The sequence below is a fragment of the Homarus americanus genome, unplaced genomic scaffold (assembly GCF_018991925.1).
Source record: "Homarus americanus isolate GMGI-L3 unplaced genomic scaffold, GMGI_Hamer_2.0 scaffold14467, whole genome shotgun sequence".
In the NCBI taxonomy this organism is placed as follows: Eukaryota; Metazoa; Arthropoda; class Malacostraca; order Decapoda; family Nephropidae; genus Homarus; species Homarus americanus.
Genome location: NW_024733734.1, coordinates 4158624 through 4181813, shown reverse-complemented (window position 1 = coordinate 4181813; position 23190 = coordinate 4158624). Strand labels below are relative to the sequence as shown.

General features: G+C 38.8%; 1 protein-coding gene across 2 annotated transcripts in view; it reads right to left on the bottom strand.

The window, feature by feature from the left end:
• LOC121869940 (integrator complex subunit 7-like) overlaps positions 1–22914 on the bottom strand; it is a 39633-nt gene extending 16719 nt beyond the window's left edge. Inside the window, exons 1-4 of one of the 2 annotated variants that reach the window (XM_042371510.1) lie at positions 22631–22914; positions 11861–12115; positions 3655–3897; positions 2999–3181 (exon numbers count right to left, since the gene is read on the bottom strand). In XM_042371510.1, coding sequence (XP_042227444.1) covers positions 2999–3181; positions 3655–3897; positions 11861–12115; positions 22631–22864 — 915 coding nt within the window. In that variant the 5' untranslated portion in view covers positions 22865–22914. The remainder of the gene's footprint in view (positions 1–2998; positions 3182–3654; positions 3898–11860; positions 12116–22630) is intronic. The other variant, XM_042371509.1, reaches the window with a different exon arrangement.
• Between the last annotated feature and the right edge of the window lie 276 nt (positions 22915–23190).

Below are 23190 nucleotides of genomic sequence, written 5' to 3'. Positions count from 1 at the left end.
CATTTAACCCTTCAATACATATGAGCATTAAATAAGTATTGCTTTCATTTTCTTATGTAGAGTAATGATGATATGTTTTCACATGTGCCCACTTACATACACGCAGTCTCACTTTTTTTTACCATTAATGGTCAGCTACTTATATTGTTCCATTTATTAACATTAAATAACATTACAGGTACTTCAAACAACCATATTAATTTTTTTACATTAATTTTGCTACAGCTACAATCAGGGTCTTATTTTCTTCAGTTTTATATGTAGAACCAATTAGTTACTGGTTTTGTAAGCATTACGAAAACAATGCTGTGTCATTTCCTCGTGTGTTTTAATTTTCTACGTATTATTAATGAATTGTATTGCCCATTTTGCACACATAAACATTAATTCAATCAAAAAGACATTCAGTAATAAACAATAATGAATCTTTTGTACATAAGAGAAATGACGCTGTTTACATGATTGTGCACATCGTCTGAACGTTGGTGGGCCGTTCAAACCCGTCGAAATTCGAGTTTCCGCCGTCAAAATTTTAAATTGTTTTGTTTTTGTGTTCAAAGAAAAAACGTTGAAATAAAAACTCGCGAAATATGAGAAGCTACTGTACGACATTTAACCCCTCAATATGTCTTCAAAGAGACCATGAAGCAGAGAAAGTGGTGCTAGTGCTTCCAAGCATAAGCACAAGTCACTATCTATCCAGGAAAAGGGTGAATTTCCATGGTCCAGCACCGGTCAGGTCCTGAGGTTGCCGGACTAGAGAGGTACAACCTGTACTGTATTAATCTATACCACGAAGATGCCAGAAAACCAGCTTTTTAAAGTGAGACAGAGTGTATAAGTATGGGAACACAGAAGAAGGCAGAGCATTCCACAGTTTGGCTGTGTGAGGAAAGAAGGATGCACTATAACGGGTTATTCTAGTGTGACTGACATCCACAGAGAAATGGTGGGCACCTCGGGCAAGACGAGTGTTATGAGCCCACGGCCTTGCTGGCGGTACACAGGATGCCAAATCCACCGAACATTGCCCGTTAAAGTACCTGTAAAAGAGAGAGAGTGAAGCAACATTGCGGCGAAGAGAAAGGGAAGAAAGATTATCAACTAAAGGAGGAGAGTTTATAAGACGAAATGCCTTTGATTCCACCCTATCTAACAGTTGGACAGAAGAAGAGCCACCCCAGATATGAGAGCAGTACTCCAAGTTAGGAAGAATAAATCCCTTATATACTTGAAGCAACTGCTCAGGAGTGAAGTAACTACAGCATCTGTACAGCATTCCCAACTTTCGGGAGGCAGCTTTAGCAATGTTGAGGATGTGTGGCTTCCATGACATATTAGAGGAAATGGTGAGGCCTAGCATATCTATTTTAGTATTTGGCAGAATGATAGCGCCCTGAAATGTAATTGGTGGGAGATCATCAAATATAGAAAGTGTAATAGGTAAATACTGAGTTTTATTACTATTGAATTTAACCAAGTTTCTACTTCCCCATTCAGAGATGCTGCACAGATCCGCATTGATAGATATCAGCTCTGGAAACAGATCTAGTTTGAGAGTTAGGGGGAAGGGGAAAATGTGAAGAAGAGTGAAGAGTAGAATCATTAGCGTAAGAATGGATAGAATTAGTCGTAGTGTGAAGTAAATCATTGATAAAAAGAAGGAAGAGAATTGGTGAAAAAACAGAACCCTGTAGGACACCACAATTGGTAGAGAAAGAGTGAGAGGTCGAACCCTCGACAACAACTGCAATGGATTGGTTCTCAAGGAAGCTAGAGTTTAGAAAACAAAGTGGGGGTGAGAAACTATAGGAGGGAAGTTTAGAAAGCAAAGACTTGTGCCATACCCTGTCAAATGCTTTGGAGATGTCGAGGGCCACGACTAAAGTTTCCCCATAATCCCTAAAAGAGGATGACCAAAGATGGGTGCAATAGGAGAGCAGATCACCAGTAGATCTCGCCTGGCAAAAGCCATACTGGTGATCCAACAAAAGAGAGTAGTGTTCAAGGTGACGGAGAAAATGGGAGTTCAAGATAGTTTGGAAAATCTTAGAGAGGGATGAAGTTAGGGCAATGGGGCGATATTAAGAGGGATTAGAATAGTCACCCATCTTCGGGATGGGCTGAACCAAGGCATGCTTCCAAGAAGAAGGAAAAGTTTGGGTTTTGAGGCAGAGGCAAAAGAGGCAAGCAAACACGGGGGTCAGAGCTTCAGCACACTCCCTCAGAACATGAGAGGGTATTCCGTCCGGTCCATGCTCCTTACTCACATCTAACCTGGATAACACACCGGCAACCTTGCGAGTGGAAATTATAGGAAAGTGCATAAGTTCAGTAGGAGGAGCAGGGATAGGAAGGATAGAGTAGGAGTCGTTTAAGGTGGAATTAGAAGAGAATAGGGTGCCACAGAGATTGGCTTTGTCAGGGGGAGAGTTGGCTATAGAGCTATCAGGTCAGAAGAGAGGAGGGAAAAGAAGGAGTGCAGAAGTTATTACAGATGTTTTTGGTTGAGGACCAGAAGGATTTACTAGAAGAAGAATTAGTCAGGACAGCAGTCTTTCTTTTAAAAAAATTCCGTTTGGCCCTACGAAGAATAATATTACAACGATTCCTAAACGAAATAGGAGAAGGAGAGAGTTTCATAACTTGATATACCCTATCTCTCACCCTGCATGCAAGAGAGCAGGAGTGATCAATCCATGATTGTATAATGAAAGTTTTGGTAGAAGATGGGATAAATGAACTCATACCACCCTGTATAACCCCAGCAATGCTGTCAGAAACCAGGCTAAACAGTTCCCATAACTATCCTCCTCTTTAAGTACTTTGTTGGGCACATACCAATATACCTGTAGAGGTACAGTATTTATGATCTAAACCCAAAATCATAGGAACCGAATTTGGATAAGAAATAAGCTTAATTCCTGATCATCACGGCATCTGACATAAAAAGCAAACTTGATGAGGACTTCTGAAGGAGCCTGTCAAGGTAACAAACCTGAACAGAGATGGGGTCGCCTGGTGTGCGAGGTTGAGGAAGAAGAGCGAGGGTTATGGTGGTCTTCTGTAGGGTCTGGAAGAAGAACCGAGGATATGGAAGAGGTATACTTGTCAGCACCTGAGATATTCCTTGCAGCAACTGTAGATGCTGTTCTCTCACAGGTTTGACTTCACAAGACACCTGTAGGATAGATGCAAGTGTGAATATACAGAAAAACATTTCAAACACAATGGTTATAGTTTTCTCCATAATCTACAATGAAGATTCAACTGCAGTAATGATGTAACTGAAGAAGTGTAATACTTTGTTAAGTTTTCTACACATGTAGAAAAAAAAGTCGATCTTCTGTAAACCAAAGAGATAGGATGAAGTTTCACAAGTGATGATAAAACACCAGCTTAAAATTTTTAGTCACATGATGATGATAACTTGCAAAACAAAGAATACAGTGGAAGATAAATAGTTTGGCACACTTGTGACTTCGCAGAAGTTAAAACATACACAACTGATGTCCACTTCTGTGTTCAAGCATTTGGCTGGTTTGATGCATTGGGGTAGATATACATGTCTCCCTAAACAAGTAAAAAATGTATGAGGAAGAAATTATCTGCTGTTCTTGAAGATTTCCATAAAAGTAGTTGACTATTAATGACCTGTGCAAGTCTGCGGACCATGTTTGTAGCTTCTTCCAGTGTAGTGATGATAGACTGGGTCTCCACAGTCTCTCCACCCCCAAGTTTACTGGTAATGGTGGTCAGATCAGGGCCAGTATAATCTTCAGTAAGTTGACCTGCTGATGGCCGTGTGATGATCTCAATACCCTGAGCCACCAACAGCGCCCCCTGTTGCAGAAGGGCTATGTTGCACAGTGTCTGTGGATCAGCATCAAACACTGACTGAAAAAATAAGGAACAATAAATACACATTTGGCTCTTGTTGACAAGACTGATTTACCTAAGGCATCATCTTTTGAATAGGTGCCATTACCTGTAATATAAGTCATCACCTGTAATATAAGTCATCACCTGTAATATAAGTCATCACCTGTAATATAAGTCATCACCTGTAATATAAGTCATCACCTGTAATATAAGTCATCACCTGTAATATAAGTCATCATCTGCAATATAAGTCATCACCGGTAATATAAGTTATCATCTGCAATATAAGTCATCTTCCATCTTCCAATATAAGCCGTCTTCCATGGAGTTGCGAATACGGACGAAGGTGAGGCGTGTATACGCTGCCTTAAAGCACTGAATCATGCCCTGGTCGAGAGGATGGAGGTGGTGTTGGGTGGCAGGAACACTACCTCGATGTCATCGTGAGCGAATTTTATGGCATCCGGGTGGCCTGGTGTGTTGTCAACGACCAGCAACACCTTGAAAGGCAGGCCCAGCTTCTCTAGGTAGCTCTTTACCTCAGGGATAAAACATTTGTAGAATCACTCAAGGAAAAGCATTGCTGTCACCCAGGCTTTCTTGTTTGACTGCCTGTAGAAGAGGAGGGATTCTTATTTTCTCCCTTTAGAGCACGAGGGTTGGCAGACTTATAAATCAAGCCTGGCTTTATCATATGCCCTGCTGCATTGCCACATAGTAGGATGGTGATGCGGTCCTTCGCAGCCTTGAACCTGGCGGCCTGCTTCTCAGACTTGGAAATGTAGGTTCTGGTTGGCATTTTCTTCCAAAACAAATCTGTTTCATCAGCGTTGAAGACCGGCTCTGGAAGATATCCATTTTCCTCAATCAATTTCCTGAATTCGTCTGGGAACACCCATGCAGCTGCCTTGTCCGCCGATGCCGATTAGCCAGTAATTCTAATATTTTTCAGGTTGAAATGCTTACTGAAACTGTCGAGCCAACCTGCACTGGCTTTAAAATTCTTCTCAGAGCTGGTGGATGCTTTGCCCTGAGGAACCTCAGATTTAAACTGGTCATAAAGTTCCAGATGTTTAATGCCTTCTCCACCTTCACTAGAGTTACATCTCTAACCTGGCTAGTCACCTTAGCAGTAAATGAGACACTTTTAGACACGGCTTCACGAATTTCCGTCTCCCAAATCTTGATGGACCTCACGCTTGATTCGTTGCGTCCGTACCTCCGCGCCACAGCAGCAATCGACAGCCCGCCTTTTATTAAGTGTAAAATGGCCACTTTTTCTTCCAAGGTCATCAGAGAGCGTTGTTTCTTCGATGGAGAACCAGAGGCAGAGGTTGGCTTGTGTTTGGGCATTAAGAATGAGTATGAGAGAGGTTTAAGCGCACTAAATTGACACACACACAAGAGGCAGGTGTTACTTGACAATACCCACTTGGCAACTGAATACAGAGAGTTTGGATGGCGGGGGTGGAGTTTTGGCGGGCTAGTGTTTGGGGCGCTTACAACCCATTTTGAAAAATTTGAGTTTGAAATTGGAAATTGTAACCTAACCCCTTGGGTAATCTGCGTATGGTTGAAACCTCGTAAGGAAAATATGCATAAGTTGCGAGTCTACTGTACTAATCTGTAGTGATAAACAAATTACAGTATATCATGCAATAATCTATGATAACATAATAAGAATGAATGATATAATCTTACCACAAACAACAATTGTCAACTCTGTTTATGTTTCCCACCTCCTCAGGCATCTGTGTCCAAACAACTGACGGGTCAAGCAGCGCCCACGGCCCTAAAATGTTCTTTGCTTTGGTTTGGGATTGTTTCTTAGGTAAACTTCTAGGAGGGTTTTTAGCCCAGAACCTCAAAAAATTTTGTCCGGATCTTCCGAAATCCGGATTTCCCGGGTTCTGGATCTTCAAGGGTTTACTGAATTAAGAAATGTGAGGACTAAAAACAAATTAAACTAACAAATAAAATAAAAGAAGAAAATGCCACATTGCCAGTTGGCAGTGAACCCTCGAAGATTCGGATCCGGTAAATCACTGTAGTAATGATACAATGTTTCTTATTGTGTTATTGTAGGTAAATGCATGGTTTATATAATTTGTTAATCATTGTGCCTACCACCATTTTCAAATTAATTACAAGATATGTATTTCTTCCATACGTACAGGTATTTCGATCATATGCCTGGCGACGGGAGCAAGTGAGTGACTACTAGTAAGAGCTTTGTTTGCTCTTGTAACGCTCCTCGCTCCCTGCCATATTTCACTGGATTTCCTGTTATTATTAGTGTTTACTGATATAATAGTGCTTAAGAGTGATTAATCATGGCATTGTAGCGAGGTTAGACTTGTCACTGTAACCATCAGGCTACTAGGCCAAGCTGTGAGGTGCTATTGTTGTTTTTCAACTTGTATTCATGGGTAAATATACAATAGACCCTTGTCATTTGCAAGTTTGCGATTCGCGATTTCAACGATTCGCGGTAGGCAGAAGGTGGCTAGCTTGCAAACCTTTTCCCACAGCACATGAGTCACCCCACGCAGCATCTCGTGTTGTACTCTCAAAACTTTAGTGTTTCTATGTGAAATGGCCCTTAAAAGTCTGCCTAGTGTCAGTGATAGTGATGCTAGTGGAGTGAAATGTAAAAGGTAGAAGTCAGTGATGACCCTGACAAAGAAAGTTTTATTATTAGATAAGTTAAAAGAGGGGATGAGTGCTGCCGTGGCTGGTCAGTTGTTTGGTACAGGTATACAGTAGTGCACTATGGTAGTTAAAGTAGTTATTCGTGGTTTTGCCAATTCGCGCCATTTCTTGGAACCTATGGCAAGGGTCAACTGTACTTAATTTTCTTCATTTATTTTTACTCAGTTACATGTACACACATTGCTACATACATACTATGAAAAAAAGTAAAAGAAATAATTGTCTTAAGGACAAACACACAAAGAGAGGAGAGAGCAGAGTGTAGCTATGATTATTGGGGATCTAGGTACGGGGTAGGTGAGTGTGCAGCCCCCAACAGGCGTTTAGGCTTAGTTTGGATGTTGGAGCTTGGAGGATGCACCGGGAGTGTACCATAACGAGCGCCTCTTATAGTCTCCCTGTTAAAGGGGGGCGGCTTGTGAGGGACTAGGCTTTTCTGTCCTGCCCCAGGGTAGAAAGAGGTGTTTGTGGCTTTGTGGCCACAGACAACCCAGAAGTAGACCCATCTGGTGTACCCACACCAGAGTTAACCCCTGGAGTTGGCTTCCCAGATGGATGATCTGTAGAAGTGACTCCTGTGCCACAGGTCCAAGCTGCCAGCTCTATTTTAGCTGGGGTCTTGTCACCAGACACTTCAGGAAGAGGATCAGTCGCCGTCTCTGAGAAGGAGGCGCCAGCATGAGCTGACATCTGTTGGCGTGTCTGGGATTCAGAATTAGGTTCTAAAGTTAGCAAAGAGGTCTCACTTTGTTCATAATACTCGGACAATTCTATCATTGATACTTTGGCCAGAGAATCGTCTACCTCCAGAGACTCTGAGGACCCTCGGTAGAGTTTTGCTGATATTTTTGTAGTAGCAGGATTGCTGGTGGAGGAAAGATGAGGAGTAGCAGATGTGCCTGCCTCATCCATATGGACCTTAGCCACTACGAGAGAAGTCTGAGGACTAAGAATTCGTGGCTAGAGTCGGGTGTGGGAGTTGAAATCAATAAAGGTACTGATGATTCTCGGGGCAGTGTTGCAGTAACAGTTCGCCGTGCCTTGTGTCAGGATAGAACCTGTGGACATTGGGGCCTGAGGGGCAAAAATTTAATACTCCTGCAATAATAATTCAGATAAGTAAAAAAAAAAAAGAAAAGCTGCCTATCTACCTATTGGACAAACTAAAATTGTTCCGGACCATGGGAATTTCCGGACCACAGAATGCCGGACTACAGAGGTACAACCTGTAATTTGATTACGGTACTAAAATTGTTTTGTCTAGTGCAAATGATAGCATGTTAATATTCAAATTAATCAGTATGTTACAAGAATCCCAGCAATGTTAATTATATTCACCCAGGTCATTTATAAGAGAGAAGCTTAGTCACTTAAGAACTGATAAATATACACGTGTTAGACCTGGGCCTGTGCCAACTGTCAAACGTACTACCTCCCCTCTCCCCACGCCCCCTCGCTCGCTCCCTCCCTCTCTCTCCCCCATCTGCCCGGCGTTGCTGGAATCCTTGTAAAACAGTGAATAATTTTAATATAAACGTCATGTATTTTGCACAAGAGATAAAAATTAATCACCTGTATCACATTACAGTAGTGATTTAAGAGTAAAAGCGTATATGTACGTATATAGTATCCCACATACACGTAAGTATAAATACAAAGTTTCTGCGATGATCGGACAACGTCCATTTTGGTTAACGTCATGTTTCCAAGAACGTATCTAGGACGTTAACCGGCGCATGGCTGTATTTTTAATTAATTTAATTATTATTATCATTATCATCATCGTAATTATTATTGTTTTATTATATTTTTGCCCCCGAGGCATTGATGTGGGTCATTAAAATGACCTGTGCCCAGGTGGGTTAATGGCCGTTAAAAAAAAAGTTGTGATCCTGTGGGACATGGGAACTATCTAAAGCCTAGTCCTAAAACAGTCAGCAGAGTGGATAGGAGATTCATACTCTGATGAATACCTGAAAGCTCTGCAGTAAAAATAGATGCCATAACGGGAAAGACCACCAAAAAACCCACCCCTGCACCCGACTTAGGTGTATACAGGGATAGTCCCCCTGTGAGAGAAGGCATACTCTAAAACAAGAGAATGGACAACACAGAGAGGAAGTAAGTCCTTCCTTTCATTAAAATACTGACAAACTTGAACTTCAGGGAGAAACCACAGAGCAGCACTAGGGAACCGCATGGGGCATACATGAATAGGAGGAAGACAAAGAATTCTCCCACTTCCCTTATCATGAAGCCAAAAGGTCGTGGGAGGCCCAGATGCTGAGTGTAGTGTGGGGACATCAAGTCTCATCAACTACACAAGTGTTGGTTACAGATTGCGGAAGGTGGTGGTGGTGAAAGCAACACTCGGCTGGAGATACGGACATTGAAGATTAAGGGGTGGCTCATCAGCATCAACTAGTAGGACCTGAAGGCACCGGTCGCACCCCAGCATGAATAGAGTTCAGTGTATTGAGTCTAGCCTCAGTGGCTAAGGAGTACACCTCACACCCATTATCCAGTTTGAGTTTAACTAGCATGTGGTAAAGGTGTAGCAGAGTTCCTCAGTCAGCACCCCATGATGTGTGCCCCAAGACTCTCAATAACTTGAGAGCACGCTGGCAAGACTCATTGAGGTAATGAGTATGTGACTGTCATGTAAGCAGATTGTCGACGATAATGCCCAGGAAACGGGTCTCTGTGACACACCTCACACCTTGCCCCTAGAGCTGTAGATCGGAATCTAGGTGAACACCTTGGAGGCAGCAGAAAAGCATAGCATCTGTCTTTAAGGGAGAAAATCTGAAACCAAATTCTGTAATCCAGCGTGAAACCTTGTCTAGTACAAGTTGCATGCGACGATCAGCCACTGACATGTGAGAAGCTGCATATTAACTACAGTGGTCCCACGGTTAACGAACGCCTTGGCTAACGAAATTTCAGCTAACTAATTACCTTCCATAAGAATATTTAATTCGGTTGACGAAAAAAATTCGGTTAACGAATTCCTTACGAATTCCTCTCAACATGTTTTCGCTTGCTCACCAGCTGGAATATAAGTCAGCCAATACAGTAATCGGTTCTAGGGCTTAAATTCGTTCCCATTTGAGTAAATATCAAGAAGGTTGTACTATTAAATAATTTTCCAAGTTTTATATTAAATTTTTTAGTCATTTAACAATTATTTAACATAATTGAAGTACAGGAAACTAGTTTTTAGTGCGCCAAACAGCCACTCAACTCACCAAACAGGCGTAAGTTTGTATCTCTGGTCAGTAGAGGTAACATCTTGCTTGAGACTCTCTTGAACATAAACTATTTTTACGTTTTTACAGTACAATTATTGGTCATTCTTAAATTTATTTTACATATTGACAATATATAGTGAGTGCAGTGTTGATTTAAAGAAAATAATCTTGAATTACACCGAGTGAACTTAAAATTTTATGGGTGAAATGACGGCATGAAGCATGGGGTGATTTCTCTTCCACTGCCTCCTCTTCTCCCTTCTCCTCCACCCCCACTTCTAATTCCCATCATCATCATCATCAACCAGGAGTCTTCTACATGCACACCTCAAAGTAAGTGTACTTTCCTGCATTTATTTTTAGTTTGTAGTGCCCCTAACCCCTCCAGCTGGGTGGGCTCGCTGTGCTCACCATGTTCCCCCACCCAAAATTTCTTGGACACCCCCCTTTTGATATTCCTGGAACCACCCCTGTCAGACTTTGGTGCAGAAGATAGGAAGAGCCGGGGAATTTAAGAAACCAATCAAGGCATGGCAGGTCAAAGATGACTTCAGTCAATTCACCTGCGCTGTGCAGATGCACCCATACATGACACATCACATGCTCGTTGTGTGCCACTTCAAAGAACTTTTGGCGTTCATCTCATGCGCTATTTGATCGCCAACAGTGAAGACTACCATGGGTGGTAGACAAAAATATTTTTTCCTCCATGAAAATAACACAGCCCAGTAATCAAGATATCATTCTTATGTTGTGCAAATTCAAGAATTGCCTGTCAATGACGATCTTCTAATGTTCCTAATTTTGCTTGCAGTCTGTTTCGAATTGTTCCATGTGAAACATCCAGTTACAATTGGTCTCTCAAGGCAATTGGATTTGTAATTAGGGAACATTTAGCTGCCTCCAAGAGTCATCTATCCTCATCCAGAGTAATCTTCCTGGGCCCACCACACCTTGGTTGGTCTTGAAGAATCCCAACTCTTCCCATCTCCTGCACTAAAATTGGACCGTGGGCTTGGAAACTCCAAGTACTCTCTAGCTATGCCAGCAATAGAAAGACCGGACTGTCTCATGCTGACAATTCTTCCTCTTATGCAGAGCCTTTCCTCTTGAGGATTCATGCTAAAGTTGTGTACAGAATGAGAGCCAGGGAATAAAGTCGAAGTGTTGGATGTTGCATAGAGGCAAATTGGTAAACTATCTCAATTAACCCTTTCTGCAGGCAAGTGGACTTCTGATAATTTATTCTGGCAAACGCCAGACAATTTTATTCCGATTAATGCAAGACGATTTATACTTATTAATGTCCGATGACTTTATTCTGGTTAATGCCAGATGATTTTATTCAGCTTAGGACAGGCCTCTGCCTTCTAAAAGGGTAACTTCTTTATTAAAGTTTATCTATTTTTAGTTTATCTTAAGATTGTATAATAAAAAATAAGGCCACATAATATATGTTTATTAAATATCAACAATAATAGGAGAATATCTAGGTACTAATTAAAAAAAAAAGTGGGTTACAAGTGTCAGGTCATGATTTATGTAGACTTGAGTCAGTTATTTAAACCAATTACCAGATTTACATAGAGAGTAGAATCCTAAATATTCATAGTAATAATTATACAACACTTCATATTGATAGGAGCAGGTGAATTAATTCCCATGAAACCTATTACCTATGAGATACCCAAAAGATAAGTCATTGAATAAGGTTGGTGTAAGGTGACTGACCCAAATGAATTCATGGCTATGCTAAGTCTCCTCTGACCTGTATATCCTTATATTCATATTTCTATAATATATTATTCCTTTCACTCATATATTGCTTTGTATTATCATAATACATATTACTATAGAGCTCCATTCATGTTTTTCCAGCAGAACTTTCTTTTGTAAAACTAGTGGTATTGTATAACTATTATTACTAGGTAATTATAATTACTAACTAATTTATTTACCGTGCATATATGTGTTATTAAAAGGATAATAAAGAAATAAAAACACAAGAACTCTACCTGGTAAAGACTTCCATACTGAGAGGCTAAACTGTTGAAGTCTCGGGCTGATTTTGCAAGTTGTTGTGAGACTCTACCACATCGTAGGAGATCATCCCTTGTTGATGTTGCTAGTGATGCAGCAATTGCCGGAGGAGGAGCAGTGCGGAGAGAGAGGCAGGCGTGGAGTAACTGAGCATGGCACATGAAAGTTTCTGCCCGAAGTCTCACATACTCTTGGCAGAAAGTCATTGGCTGGTTTGCTGTACTGGCAGCCTAAAAAAAAAAAGAAAAGACAGAAGATTAAATCAACAGATACTGTTTATGAACAGAGAAAAAAATAAATCCTTTATGGATACAGTACATCAATGATTAATTTTTGTTTTAAAGACTACCGGTAATTCTTAAACAATAATATTTATTCCATAAAATATATATTAAGGACAAATTTTTAAGCCAAAAATTTATGAAAAGCTTAAGCACTTTTTCAAAATTTAATAAAAAAATTTAAAAGCTCCAGCACAGTGTGTCTGACTCAGGTGAGTGGATAAGGATGTCATACAAGGCACCACTGTGGACCTGAAAAGATCACCTACAAAACATTTATATACTGCATTATGTTAACTGACTGCTGCAGAGGAAAATAAGTTCAAAGTGATATTAATGCATATTTTATGAAAAAAATAAAATAAAATAAATAAATAAATACAGTCAACCCTCGCTTTACGCGGTCCCACTTTACGCGTTTCCACGTTTACGCGGTACCCTGCCGAAACCGGAATGCTCACTTTCCGAGGTGTGTGTACCCTTTTACGAGGAGAGAGGCACGAGCAGGGTGCGCACAAGGTCACCCAGTCATCAAAACATTACCGAGTTCTTCACCCGCCACCCACCACAGCCGGCCCAAGTCAGTGATAGTGATAATTATATTGAGGATATGGACTTATATGGACTTTAAGGGGTTTGACAAAGAGGCCCTGCAAGCCTCTGTGGTGGATAGTGACACAATTGATACAGGTGAGGGCCAATAATCTGCCCTCTGCCTCGGAACCAACCCCCCATCCTGGTGTGCCCAGCCATCTTTTCTACAAATGTAAGTGTTAAAAAACCTAATATTATTGATATTTCTCTTAATTATTAATTGTGTGTGCATACCATCATAAAGTCAAGATAATATTTTTACTACAACATAGACTTTACGCGGTCAATTGAACCCACGGAGGCCCGCGTAAAGCGAGAAACGCATAAAGTGAACAACATAACATATGGGATTAAATGAAATAGAGACCGACTGACCCCCAAACTCCACTTTTTCCGACACAATACCTATGTTCTAGTAAAAATAACATCTTAATTTTATGATGGTACATGCACACAATTAATACTTAAGAGAAATAGAGAAATACAGTCGCCAAGTTAATGTCCATTCAAATAATGGACTCAACTCCCTCCACCTCTTCTCACACTACACTCGCTGGCTCTTCCCTCTCTGAGAAATTTTTGGGGGAAAACCACTAGATTTTAAGGTATAGTAATAAATAATACCTCAAACTAAAGTTAGGATAATATAATTGACATTGCTGGATTCCTTGTAAGACCAGGAATATTTTGAATATAAATGTCATATATTTTGCACAAAAGATAACATATTTACTCAGAGAAAACAAAATACTTACATTAGATCTAAAATTTGTATGTCTAATGCAAAATCTATGATGTTTATATTGAAAATGATCATCAAATTGTAAGAATTCCAGCAATGTAAATTATATTCTGGCCGGGTAATTTGTATGAATTTTATGAACTAAAACAAATATCTTCAGTTAATAAAAAAAAAATATATTCTTCACGACACTATCTGTCAATCAAAGTACCCCACCTTGCCTCCCCCCCTCTTCCAACCACGTCAGATGGTCAGTCGGTCCCAACCCTCCCCCCTCCCCTACCTTCCCTCCCTACCAGAGAAATGTTGGGTGAAAAAACTAGATTTTAACTTTTAGTACAGGTTGACAATCCCTTATCCAAAATCCTTGGGGCCAGAGGCATTTAGGTTTTTGGAATTTTTCGGTTTTCAGAACGGTGAGGGTTATTCTTTTTTTTTTATTATTATGTGTATTAGCCCACCCGGGCATAGATCACTGACCCACATTGGGGCCTGGGGGTCGAAAATATAATAAAAATAATAATAATAATAATAATAATTCATAGGTCTAGGTCATGTTTCTCAATTTTGATCTTTTTTTCATTCTTGTATTTCTTTACTGTATTATTATTATTTTATTATTACAGTATTAATGTTATTATTATGATTATTATTATATTTTATTATTATTATTATTATTATTATTGTAATCATTATTATATTTTGGTGTATTTTTATTAAAAATTTTATTTACTATGAATAATTATTATTATTATAATCATTATTACTATTACATTTTCGCCCCCCAGGCCCCGATGCGGGTCAGTGATCTGTGCCTGGGATGGCTAATAATCCCTGGTAAAAAAAAAAAAAAAAAAAAAACTTTCGGTTTTTAGAGCTTTTAGGCTTTTGAAATTTCGGATAAAGGGTTGTCAACCTGTAATAAATAGTACCTCAGACTAAAGTTAGGATAATATAATTGACATTGCTGGATTCCTTGCAAGACCAGGAATATTTTGAATATACACTTCATATATTTTGCCCAAAAGATAACATATTTGCTCTGAGTAAACAAAATACTTGCATTAGATCTAAAATTTGTTTGTCTAATGCAAAATCTATGATGTTTATATTCAAAATGATCATCAAATTGTAAGAATTCCAGCAATGTAAATTATATTTTGGCCGGATAATTTGTATGAATTTTATGAGCTAAATAAAAAAATTATACTTCACCCAAGTAAAGGGGTACATGCACCGCGGAATGTGAGCATCCCGGGTTCTGGCAGGGTACCGCGTAAACATGGAAACGCGGAATGTGGGACCGCGTAAAGTGAGGGTTGACTGTATATATATATATATAGATATATATATATATATATATATATATATATATATATATATATATATATATATATACTATATATATATATATATATATATATATATATATATATATATATATATATATATATATATATACTCTTACTATATATATATATATATATATATATATATATATATATTACCCCTTCTTAGCGGTTTCACTTAACACGGATTTTTCCACCATCTCAGCGGTGAGTGTCGGCGGTGGAAGTGTCCGGCTGGGCGCTATTTTTTAGATTTGCCCACCATACCCTGCCTGACTGCCTGTTTTAGCTCATAAAATTCATACAAATTACCCGGCCAGAATATAATTTGCATTGCTGGAATTCTTATAATTTGGTGATCATTTTGAATATAAACATCACTTATATTTTGCATTAAACATACAATTTTTGAATAAAATTTTTCTCTAGGTAACTAGGTTATCTTTTGTGCAAAATATATGACATTTATATTCAAAATATTCCTGGTCTTACAAGGAATCCAGCAATGTCAATTATATTATCCTAACTTTAGTTTGAGGTATTATTTATTAAAATTTAGTGGTTATCCCACACATCTCCTTGGGACGGTTGGTGGGGGGTGGGGGGGAGGGAGGGACCGACGGACCATCTGTTACCCCGTGAAGAATTTTTTTTTTTTTTATTAACTGAAGATATTTGTTTTAGCTCATAAAATTCATACAAATTACCCGGTCAGAATATAATTTACATTGCTCGAATTCTTATAATTTGGTGATCATTTTGAATATAAACATCATATATTTTGCATTAAACATACAAATTTTAGATAAAAAATTTTCTCTAGGTAACTATGTTATCTTTTTTAGTACCAAAATATATGACATTTATATTCAAAATATTCCCTGATCCACAAGGAATCCAGCAATGTCAATTATATTATCCCTAACTTTAATCTGAGGTATTATTATTTAATACTAAATGTTAAAAACTCTGGAAGGGAGGATTGGTGGGGGGTGGGGGGGAGGGTTGGGACTGACCGCGCGGTTGGAAGAGGGGGGGAGGCAAGGTGGGGTACTTTGATTGACAGATAGTGTCGTGAAGATTTTTTTTTTTTTATTAACTGAAGATATTTGTTTTAGCTCATAAAATTCATACAAATTGCCCGGTCAGAATATAATTTGCATTGCTGGAATTCTTATAATTTGGTGATCATTTTGAATATAAACATCATATATTTTGCATTAAACATACAATTTTTAGATAAAATTTTTTCTCTAGGTAACTATATTTATCTTTTGTGCAAAATATATGACATTTATATTCAAAATATTCCTGGTCTTACAAGGAATCCAGCAATGTCAACTGTATTATCCTAACTTTTAGTTTGAGGTATTATTTGACTAAAATTTAGTGGTTTTCCCAAGCAGTGTAATTATTGTGAGAGAGGGAGGGAGTTGAGTCCATTATTTGAATGGACATTAACTTGGCGACTGTATTTCTCTTAAGTATTAATTGAGTGCATGTACCATCATAAAATTAAGATGTTATTTTTACTACAACATAGGTATGTGCCTTCAAAAAGTGGAGTTTGGGGGTCAGGCCGGTTTCTATTGGAATTAATCCCATATGTTCTGTTGTTCACTTAATGCGGATTTCACTTAACGCAGGACCCTCTGGGTTCCAGTGAAGGCCGCGTTAAGTGAGGTACTAACTATATATATATATATATATATATATATATATATATATATATATATATATATATATATATATATATATATATATATATATATATATATATATATATATATATATATATATATATATATATATATACATACATACATACATACACAGAGTCATGCGCCGGTTAACGTCTGACCGAAGAGCGTCCGATCGCATATAGGTTCGTGGCCCCCCCCCCACCCCCCTAAAAAAAAACACGTGACACCTGCTGGACCACCACTCCTCGACCCCCTGACGGAGACACGATGATCCTCCCCATACTGGTCAGATATTATGTGTTAAAGGAATATGCTTCCTTACTCAGGCTTTTCTAAGCATTTGCCTACAGGTGAAATGTTAACCTACATCTATTGAGGATAAAATCTTTCACCTACAAATTGACAATAACACATTTGCTGTAATCAGACATATCTAGTTGCCTCTGGGGTTGCAATTGGGGTTGCAATTTCAAATTCTGTGGCATTACTAAAAATAGTAAAGTTTCTGGTGCACTCTAAGATTAAGAGAGAAAACGGAGGACTCAGGCATCCTGATGTGAGAGAAAACGGACTCGTATGATGGGGGACCAAATAAAAAAAGCATAGCTACATGTTTTGTGGACTACAGTATTAAGCATACCCTTTTCATAACTTTGTAATAAACCTAGCCATGCCTATGTGTGTTTATGATACAGTGACCCCTCGTTTAACGAACGCCTCGGTTAACGAAATTTCGGTTAACGAACTGCCTTCCATAAGGATCTTCAATTCGGTTAACGAACAAAAAATTCGGTTCACGAATTTCTTACGAACCGACCTCAACATGTTTTCGCTTGCACTGGCCGGGCAACCAGCTTTAGTATCAGTCCGCCAATACAGTAATCGGTTTTAGGGCTTAAATTCCTTACTATTTTAGTAAATATCAAGAAGTTTATACTATTCAATAATTTTAAAAGTTTAATATTAACTTTCTTTAGTCATTTTAACAATTATTGAGCATAATTGAAGGTAAAGAAACTAGTTTCTGGCGTGCCATCCAGCCTGTTAACACACCAGACAGGCGTTAGTCTCTCTCTGTTTTCAGTGGAGGTAACACCTTGCTTGAGACTCTCTTCAACTAAACGCTTTTTTTCTGTGTTTCCAAGCAAATTATTGGTCATTTTGAAATATATTTTACATATTGACAATATATAATGCAGTGCAGTGTTGATTTAAAGAAAATAATCTTGAAATACACCAAGAGAACTAAAATTTTATGGGTGAAATGGTGCCATGGGGTGAAATCTCTTCCACCCCAATGCCTTCTCTTCTTCCTTCTCCTCCACCCCCATTCTAATTCCCATCATCATCATCATCATCCAGGAGCCTTCTACATACACACCTCAAAGTAAGTGAACTTTTCTACCATTTTTGTTGAATTTAGGAAATTTTCGGTGAGCTGGAACCAATTACCCAAAAACCCATTGAAACAATGGTTTCGGTTAACGAACTTTTCGGTTAACGAACGACCTTCTGGAACGGATTGAGTTCGTTAACCGAGGGGTCACTGTATTTACCATAACATTACATATATATTTAGTGGGTATAAATGGTCGTAAAATGGGAAACGTGGGGTTGGGTCTTGGGTGCCTGGACCCAATTAGAATAAATCCCATAGGTTCTGTACTTTCGTTATCGGCGGGGTCCCAATTAGGCGTGATAACCAAGGGAAGACTGTACTGTACTGTATATACTTGTGACACTGGCCAGTTGCTTCTGGTGTTATGGTACCAAGTGACAGCACTCGGATCCCGCTTCCTCTATCAAGGAATAAACAATTAAAATTTAAATTGAAAAAAAAAAACATTCAAATAAATTACTATCTTACAAGAATCCCTCCAATGTAAGTTATATTCACCCAGGTCGTTTGGGTGGAAAATTATGAGAAGAGCTTAGTCACTCTTAAGTAATGATAAATAAACACGCAGGCCTTCAGCACCAACTGTCAAATCTTATCTCAAATAAATAAATAAACAAACGCCAGACATTCTGTCACCTCACCTCCCGCCCCCTCTTCCCACCCTGGTGATTTCTTTATGTTTATTTTATATAATATCTCAGACTAAAGTTAGGATAATATAATTTGCATTGCTGAAATCCTTGCAAGACAGAGATTAATTTGAATATAAGCGTCATATATTTTGCTCAAGATATAAAAAATGTAGTACATTAGTGTACAATACTGTAGTACATTTTATAAAAAGTTTTTCAACTGTATTTTTGGGTAGATTTACATAAATTTCTTCATTTATTTTCACCCATTTACATTCACACACCATACTAAAATAAACGTAAAATAAATTAGTGCAAAGCTGGACTGCACACGTACTAATTTGATTATGGTTCTAAAGTTGTTATGTCTAGTCCGAATTACATCTTTTTTATATTCAAATAAATCAGTATCTTACAAGAATCCCAGCTATGTTAATTATATTTTCTTAGGTCATATCACTGGCATTTTAAAATGAGAGAAGCTTAATAGGACTGTTAAATAAACACACAGAGACCTTCACCTCAAACTTATCACCTCAACCCCCACCCCCCCAACCCCTCGCTGGGTGGCGGAGCAGTCAGTCCCTCCCCCCCCCCAGCCAGGCTTTTAGGCTTACAGTTCTTATCTTATATAATATCTCAGACTAAAGTTAGGAGATTATAATTTGCATTGCTGGAATCCTTGCAAGACAGCCAATAATTTGAATATAAATGTCATATACTTTGCTCAAGACATAAAAAGTGTTGTACATTAGGGGGCAGTGAAATTTTGCTCAAAGCTGCACTCTTCAGGCATTGTTCCTTATACATATCTAAGACTCCATGCCAAATTTGAAGCTGATATGTCGAGGTTTAGTCTGCCGCATTTTCTACTGAAATTTTTAAATTTACCTACAGTACTAGCCAAACAGCCGCTGTGGCGGTGCAATGTTCTGTTCAGTGTTTATCAACTTTTTTTTCATATCTCTTATTTCATTTAAGTTGTCTTGTTGCAGATGAGTATGGTGCTATGTCTATATTGATTATCAGCCTTTTCTCATTTCATTATGTCATCATGGTTGAGCCTGGCAATGAATATCTCACACATGTGACTCCCAAGACTGGACACGGAAAGCAGATTGCCAAAACTATTCACGAGTTTCTGGTGGAGAAAAATCTAACCCAGCAGCCCATTGTGTGTGTTGGTTGTGATGGAACCAATGTAAATGTAGGATCAGAAAATGGAGTCATTCATCATCTTGAAATGTTACTTGGTCACCCGCTCCATTATTTCATATGTCAGCTTCACGGAAATGAGCTGCCTTTCCGCGCAGTTTTTTATCACTATGATGGTAAACCAAGTGGTCCTGAGCATTGGCGTGGTCCCATTGGAAAGCAGATCAAGGAGTCTTTGTCTGAGCTTCCAGTTGTCGCCTTCCAGCCAGTCAGTTTCCCTGATTTCCCTGTGTTTAATGATGAAGTGGAGAAAGATCTGTCCTGGGATCAGAAATACCTGTATAGGATTTGTAAAGGAGTTATCACAGGTGTTGTTGAAGATGACTTGGCTGCTATTGAGCCAGGTCCTCCCTGTGTGTCAAGGTGGAACACCTTATGGAGTAGAATCCTCAGGCTGTATGTAGCAACATCAAGACCCAGCCATGAGTTGAAAAGAATTGTCATTACAATAATAAAGTTCAGTGCTCCAATGTGGTTTTACATCAAGATACACCCTTACGTAACACACGGCTCAAGGAACGTATTCCAGTCCCTGCTATATATGAAACACCTGAATAGTGAGGAGGAGACGATAGTGAAGAAGGCTGTCCAGAGAAATGCATACTTCGCCCACACAGATCAACTTCTTCTTGGTATGTGTGCAGATGAGGACATGACTGTTAGAGAAAAAGCTGTCTCAATGATAAGAAAAATTAGAGAGGAGAATCAGCAAAAGGAAGAATGCACTGGCAGATCTGAAGAGGAGGAGGAAGATTCTGATGCTGCTGTTGACGAGAATTTGTTAAACTATACTGATGAGGAGGGTAAAGATGGAGATGGGAATGAGGATGTGCCTCCTGTAGTCAACATGAGAAAGGTGGTGACTCCGAAACTAAAGTGGCAAGCAAAAAACTATCATTCCATGATTAACTGGAGGAATGAACTCAAGACTGAGCCTCCTTACATTGCTTCTCTGTCAAATCTACAGGTTAATGACATTCTTGAGACACCATTAGTGGTGCCCAAGTGGCCAAACAGCACTCAGGCGGTCGAGAGAGGCATAAAAGTGATGACTGAAGCTTGCACTGAAGTGACGGGATACGAATCGAGAGATGGATATATTAGGCAAAGATTATTGTCTAGGAAAATGATGCCAAGGTTCCGCACAAAAAAGAATTTCAATATGAACTTGTAATGATTTTCTATACGGTGTACCTGTAAAATAACATGTGAATTAAATCGATGTCACCCATGTAAAATTTATCATTATCCTGGAAAACATTAAATGACACCTAATTTTTGGTATACACTAAAAGTTGGCAAAAAGTCGTTCGCGATGCGACAGGGTAAGTATGCATGAAATGGCATGAAATTTTGCACAGGTGTTTGTTACAGCCATACAAACGATGCCTGAAAAGTGGAGCCTGCAACTCAAATAAAAGTGTTTTTTCCCTGCCCCCTATTGTACATTAGTGTACAGTACTGTAGTACATTTTATAAAAAAGTTTTTCAACTGTATTTTTGGGTAGATTTACATAGATTTCTTAGTGCAAAGCTGGAGTGCACATGTACTAATTTGATTACGGTACTAAAATTGTTTTGTCAAATTATAGCATGTTTATATTCAAATTAATCAGTATGTTACAAGAATCCCAGCTATGTTAATTATATTCTCCTCGGTCATTTCACTGGCTTTTTAAAATGAGAGAAGCTTAGTAGGACTGTTAAATAAACACACAGAGACCGTCGGCTCAAACTTTCAAACATATCACCTCAACACCCCCTACCACCCCTCGATGATGGCTGTCCCTGCCAGCCAGGGTTTTAGGCTTACAGTTTTTATCTTATATAATATCTCAGACTAAAGTTAGGAGATTATAATTTGCATGGCTGGAATCCTTGCAAGACAGCCAATAATTTGAATATAAACGTCATATATTTTGCTCAAGAGATAAAAAAATTTGTACATTAGTGTAGTACATTTATAATATAAAATTTCTAACTGTATTTTTGGGTAGATTTACATAAATTTCATTATTTATTTTCATCCATTTACATGCACACACCATGCTAAAAGAAACGTAAAAGAAATAAATGACCTTTGTGCAAAGCTGGAGTGCACATGTACTAATTTGATTACGGTACTAAAATTGTTATGTCTAGTGCAAATTATAGCATGTGTATATTCAAATTAATCAGTATTTTACAAGAATCCCAACAATGTTAATTATATTCACCCAGGTCATGTCACTGGTTTTTTATAAGAGAGAAGCTTAGTCACTTAAGAACTGATTAATATACAGGTACACGCGTTAGACCTTTGGCCGGTGCCAACTGTCAAACGTACTACCTCACCTCCCGCTCCCCTCCCCCCCACGCTCGCTTGCTCCCTCCCTCCCTCTACCCCATCTGCCCAGCATTGCTGGAATCCTTGTAAAACAGTGAATAATTTTAATATAAATGTCATGTATTTTGCACGAGATAAAAATTAATCACCTGTATCACATTACAGTAGTGATTTAAGAGTAAGAGTGTATATGTACGTATATAGTATTCCACATACACGTAAGTATAAATACAAAGTTTATGTGATGATTGGACAACGTCCATTTCGGTAAACGTCACGTTTTCAAGAACGTATGTAGGACGTTAACCGGCGCATGACTGTACCTGTAAAAGAGAGAGAGTGAAGCAACACTGCGGCGAAGAGAAAGGGAAGAGAGATTATTTCTAAGGGAGGAGGGTTAATAAGTCAACAAGTAAGAAACTTTAAACACATAACAAGGTTAGTAATTACTACTATTACATCAGTAATTAAAAATCATTTGAGATAAAACTCTGGAGACAATACCTTGAGAGCAGATAACGCTCGGTGTAGGTGAGTGTTTGCTGCTGTAAGATTGTCCGCACGATCTCCGGATGCTGCTGGACTGGCTTCTCCATGACTCACCTCACCCAGAGCAGAAACCCAAAAATGTTGTTGATCAGAGCACACACGCCAACTCAATACTCCATACATCCCTGCAGCCAGACTATGGTGGCCATATCTGAGTCCACAAAAATACGAAAACCCATTAAAAGTCATGACAAATTTTTATATCCGAAAAAATGATTAAACTATTAGGTACAGGCATCTACCAAACAGGGAGGTACTACCGCCTGGGAAGATATTGGAAGCATAATGTGTTGTCTAATGGTAGACCCTGATACCATAAGGCATCACGAAAATGTGACCAAGTCCCAGGTTGCTGATCTGACTTACTGCCTCATTTACACACAATTGCAAGGTCTCAATTGTTTCTCTTACCATTGACAACACACATACATAGACAGTATAGTCTGGGTTTACGTGGATATTTTTTACGCTGAAGGCCATTTACGCAGCACCTGTCAGAAGAGATAATTATTATT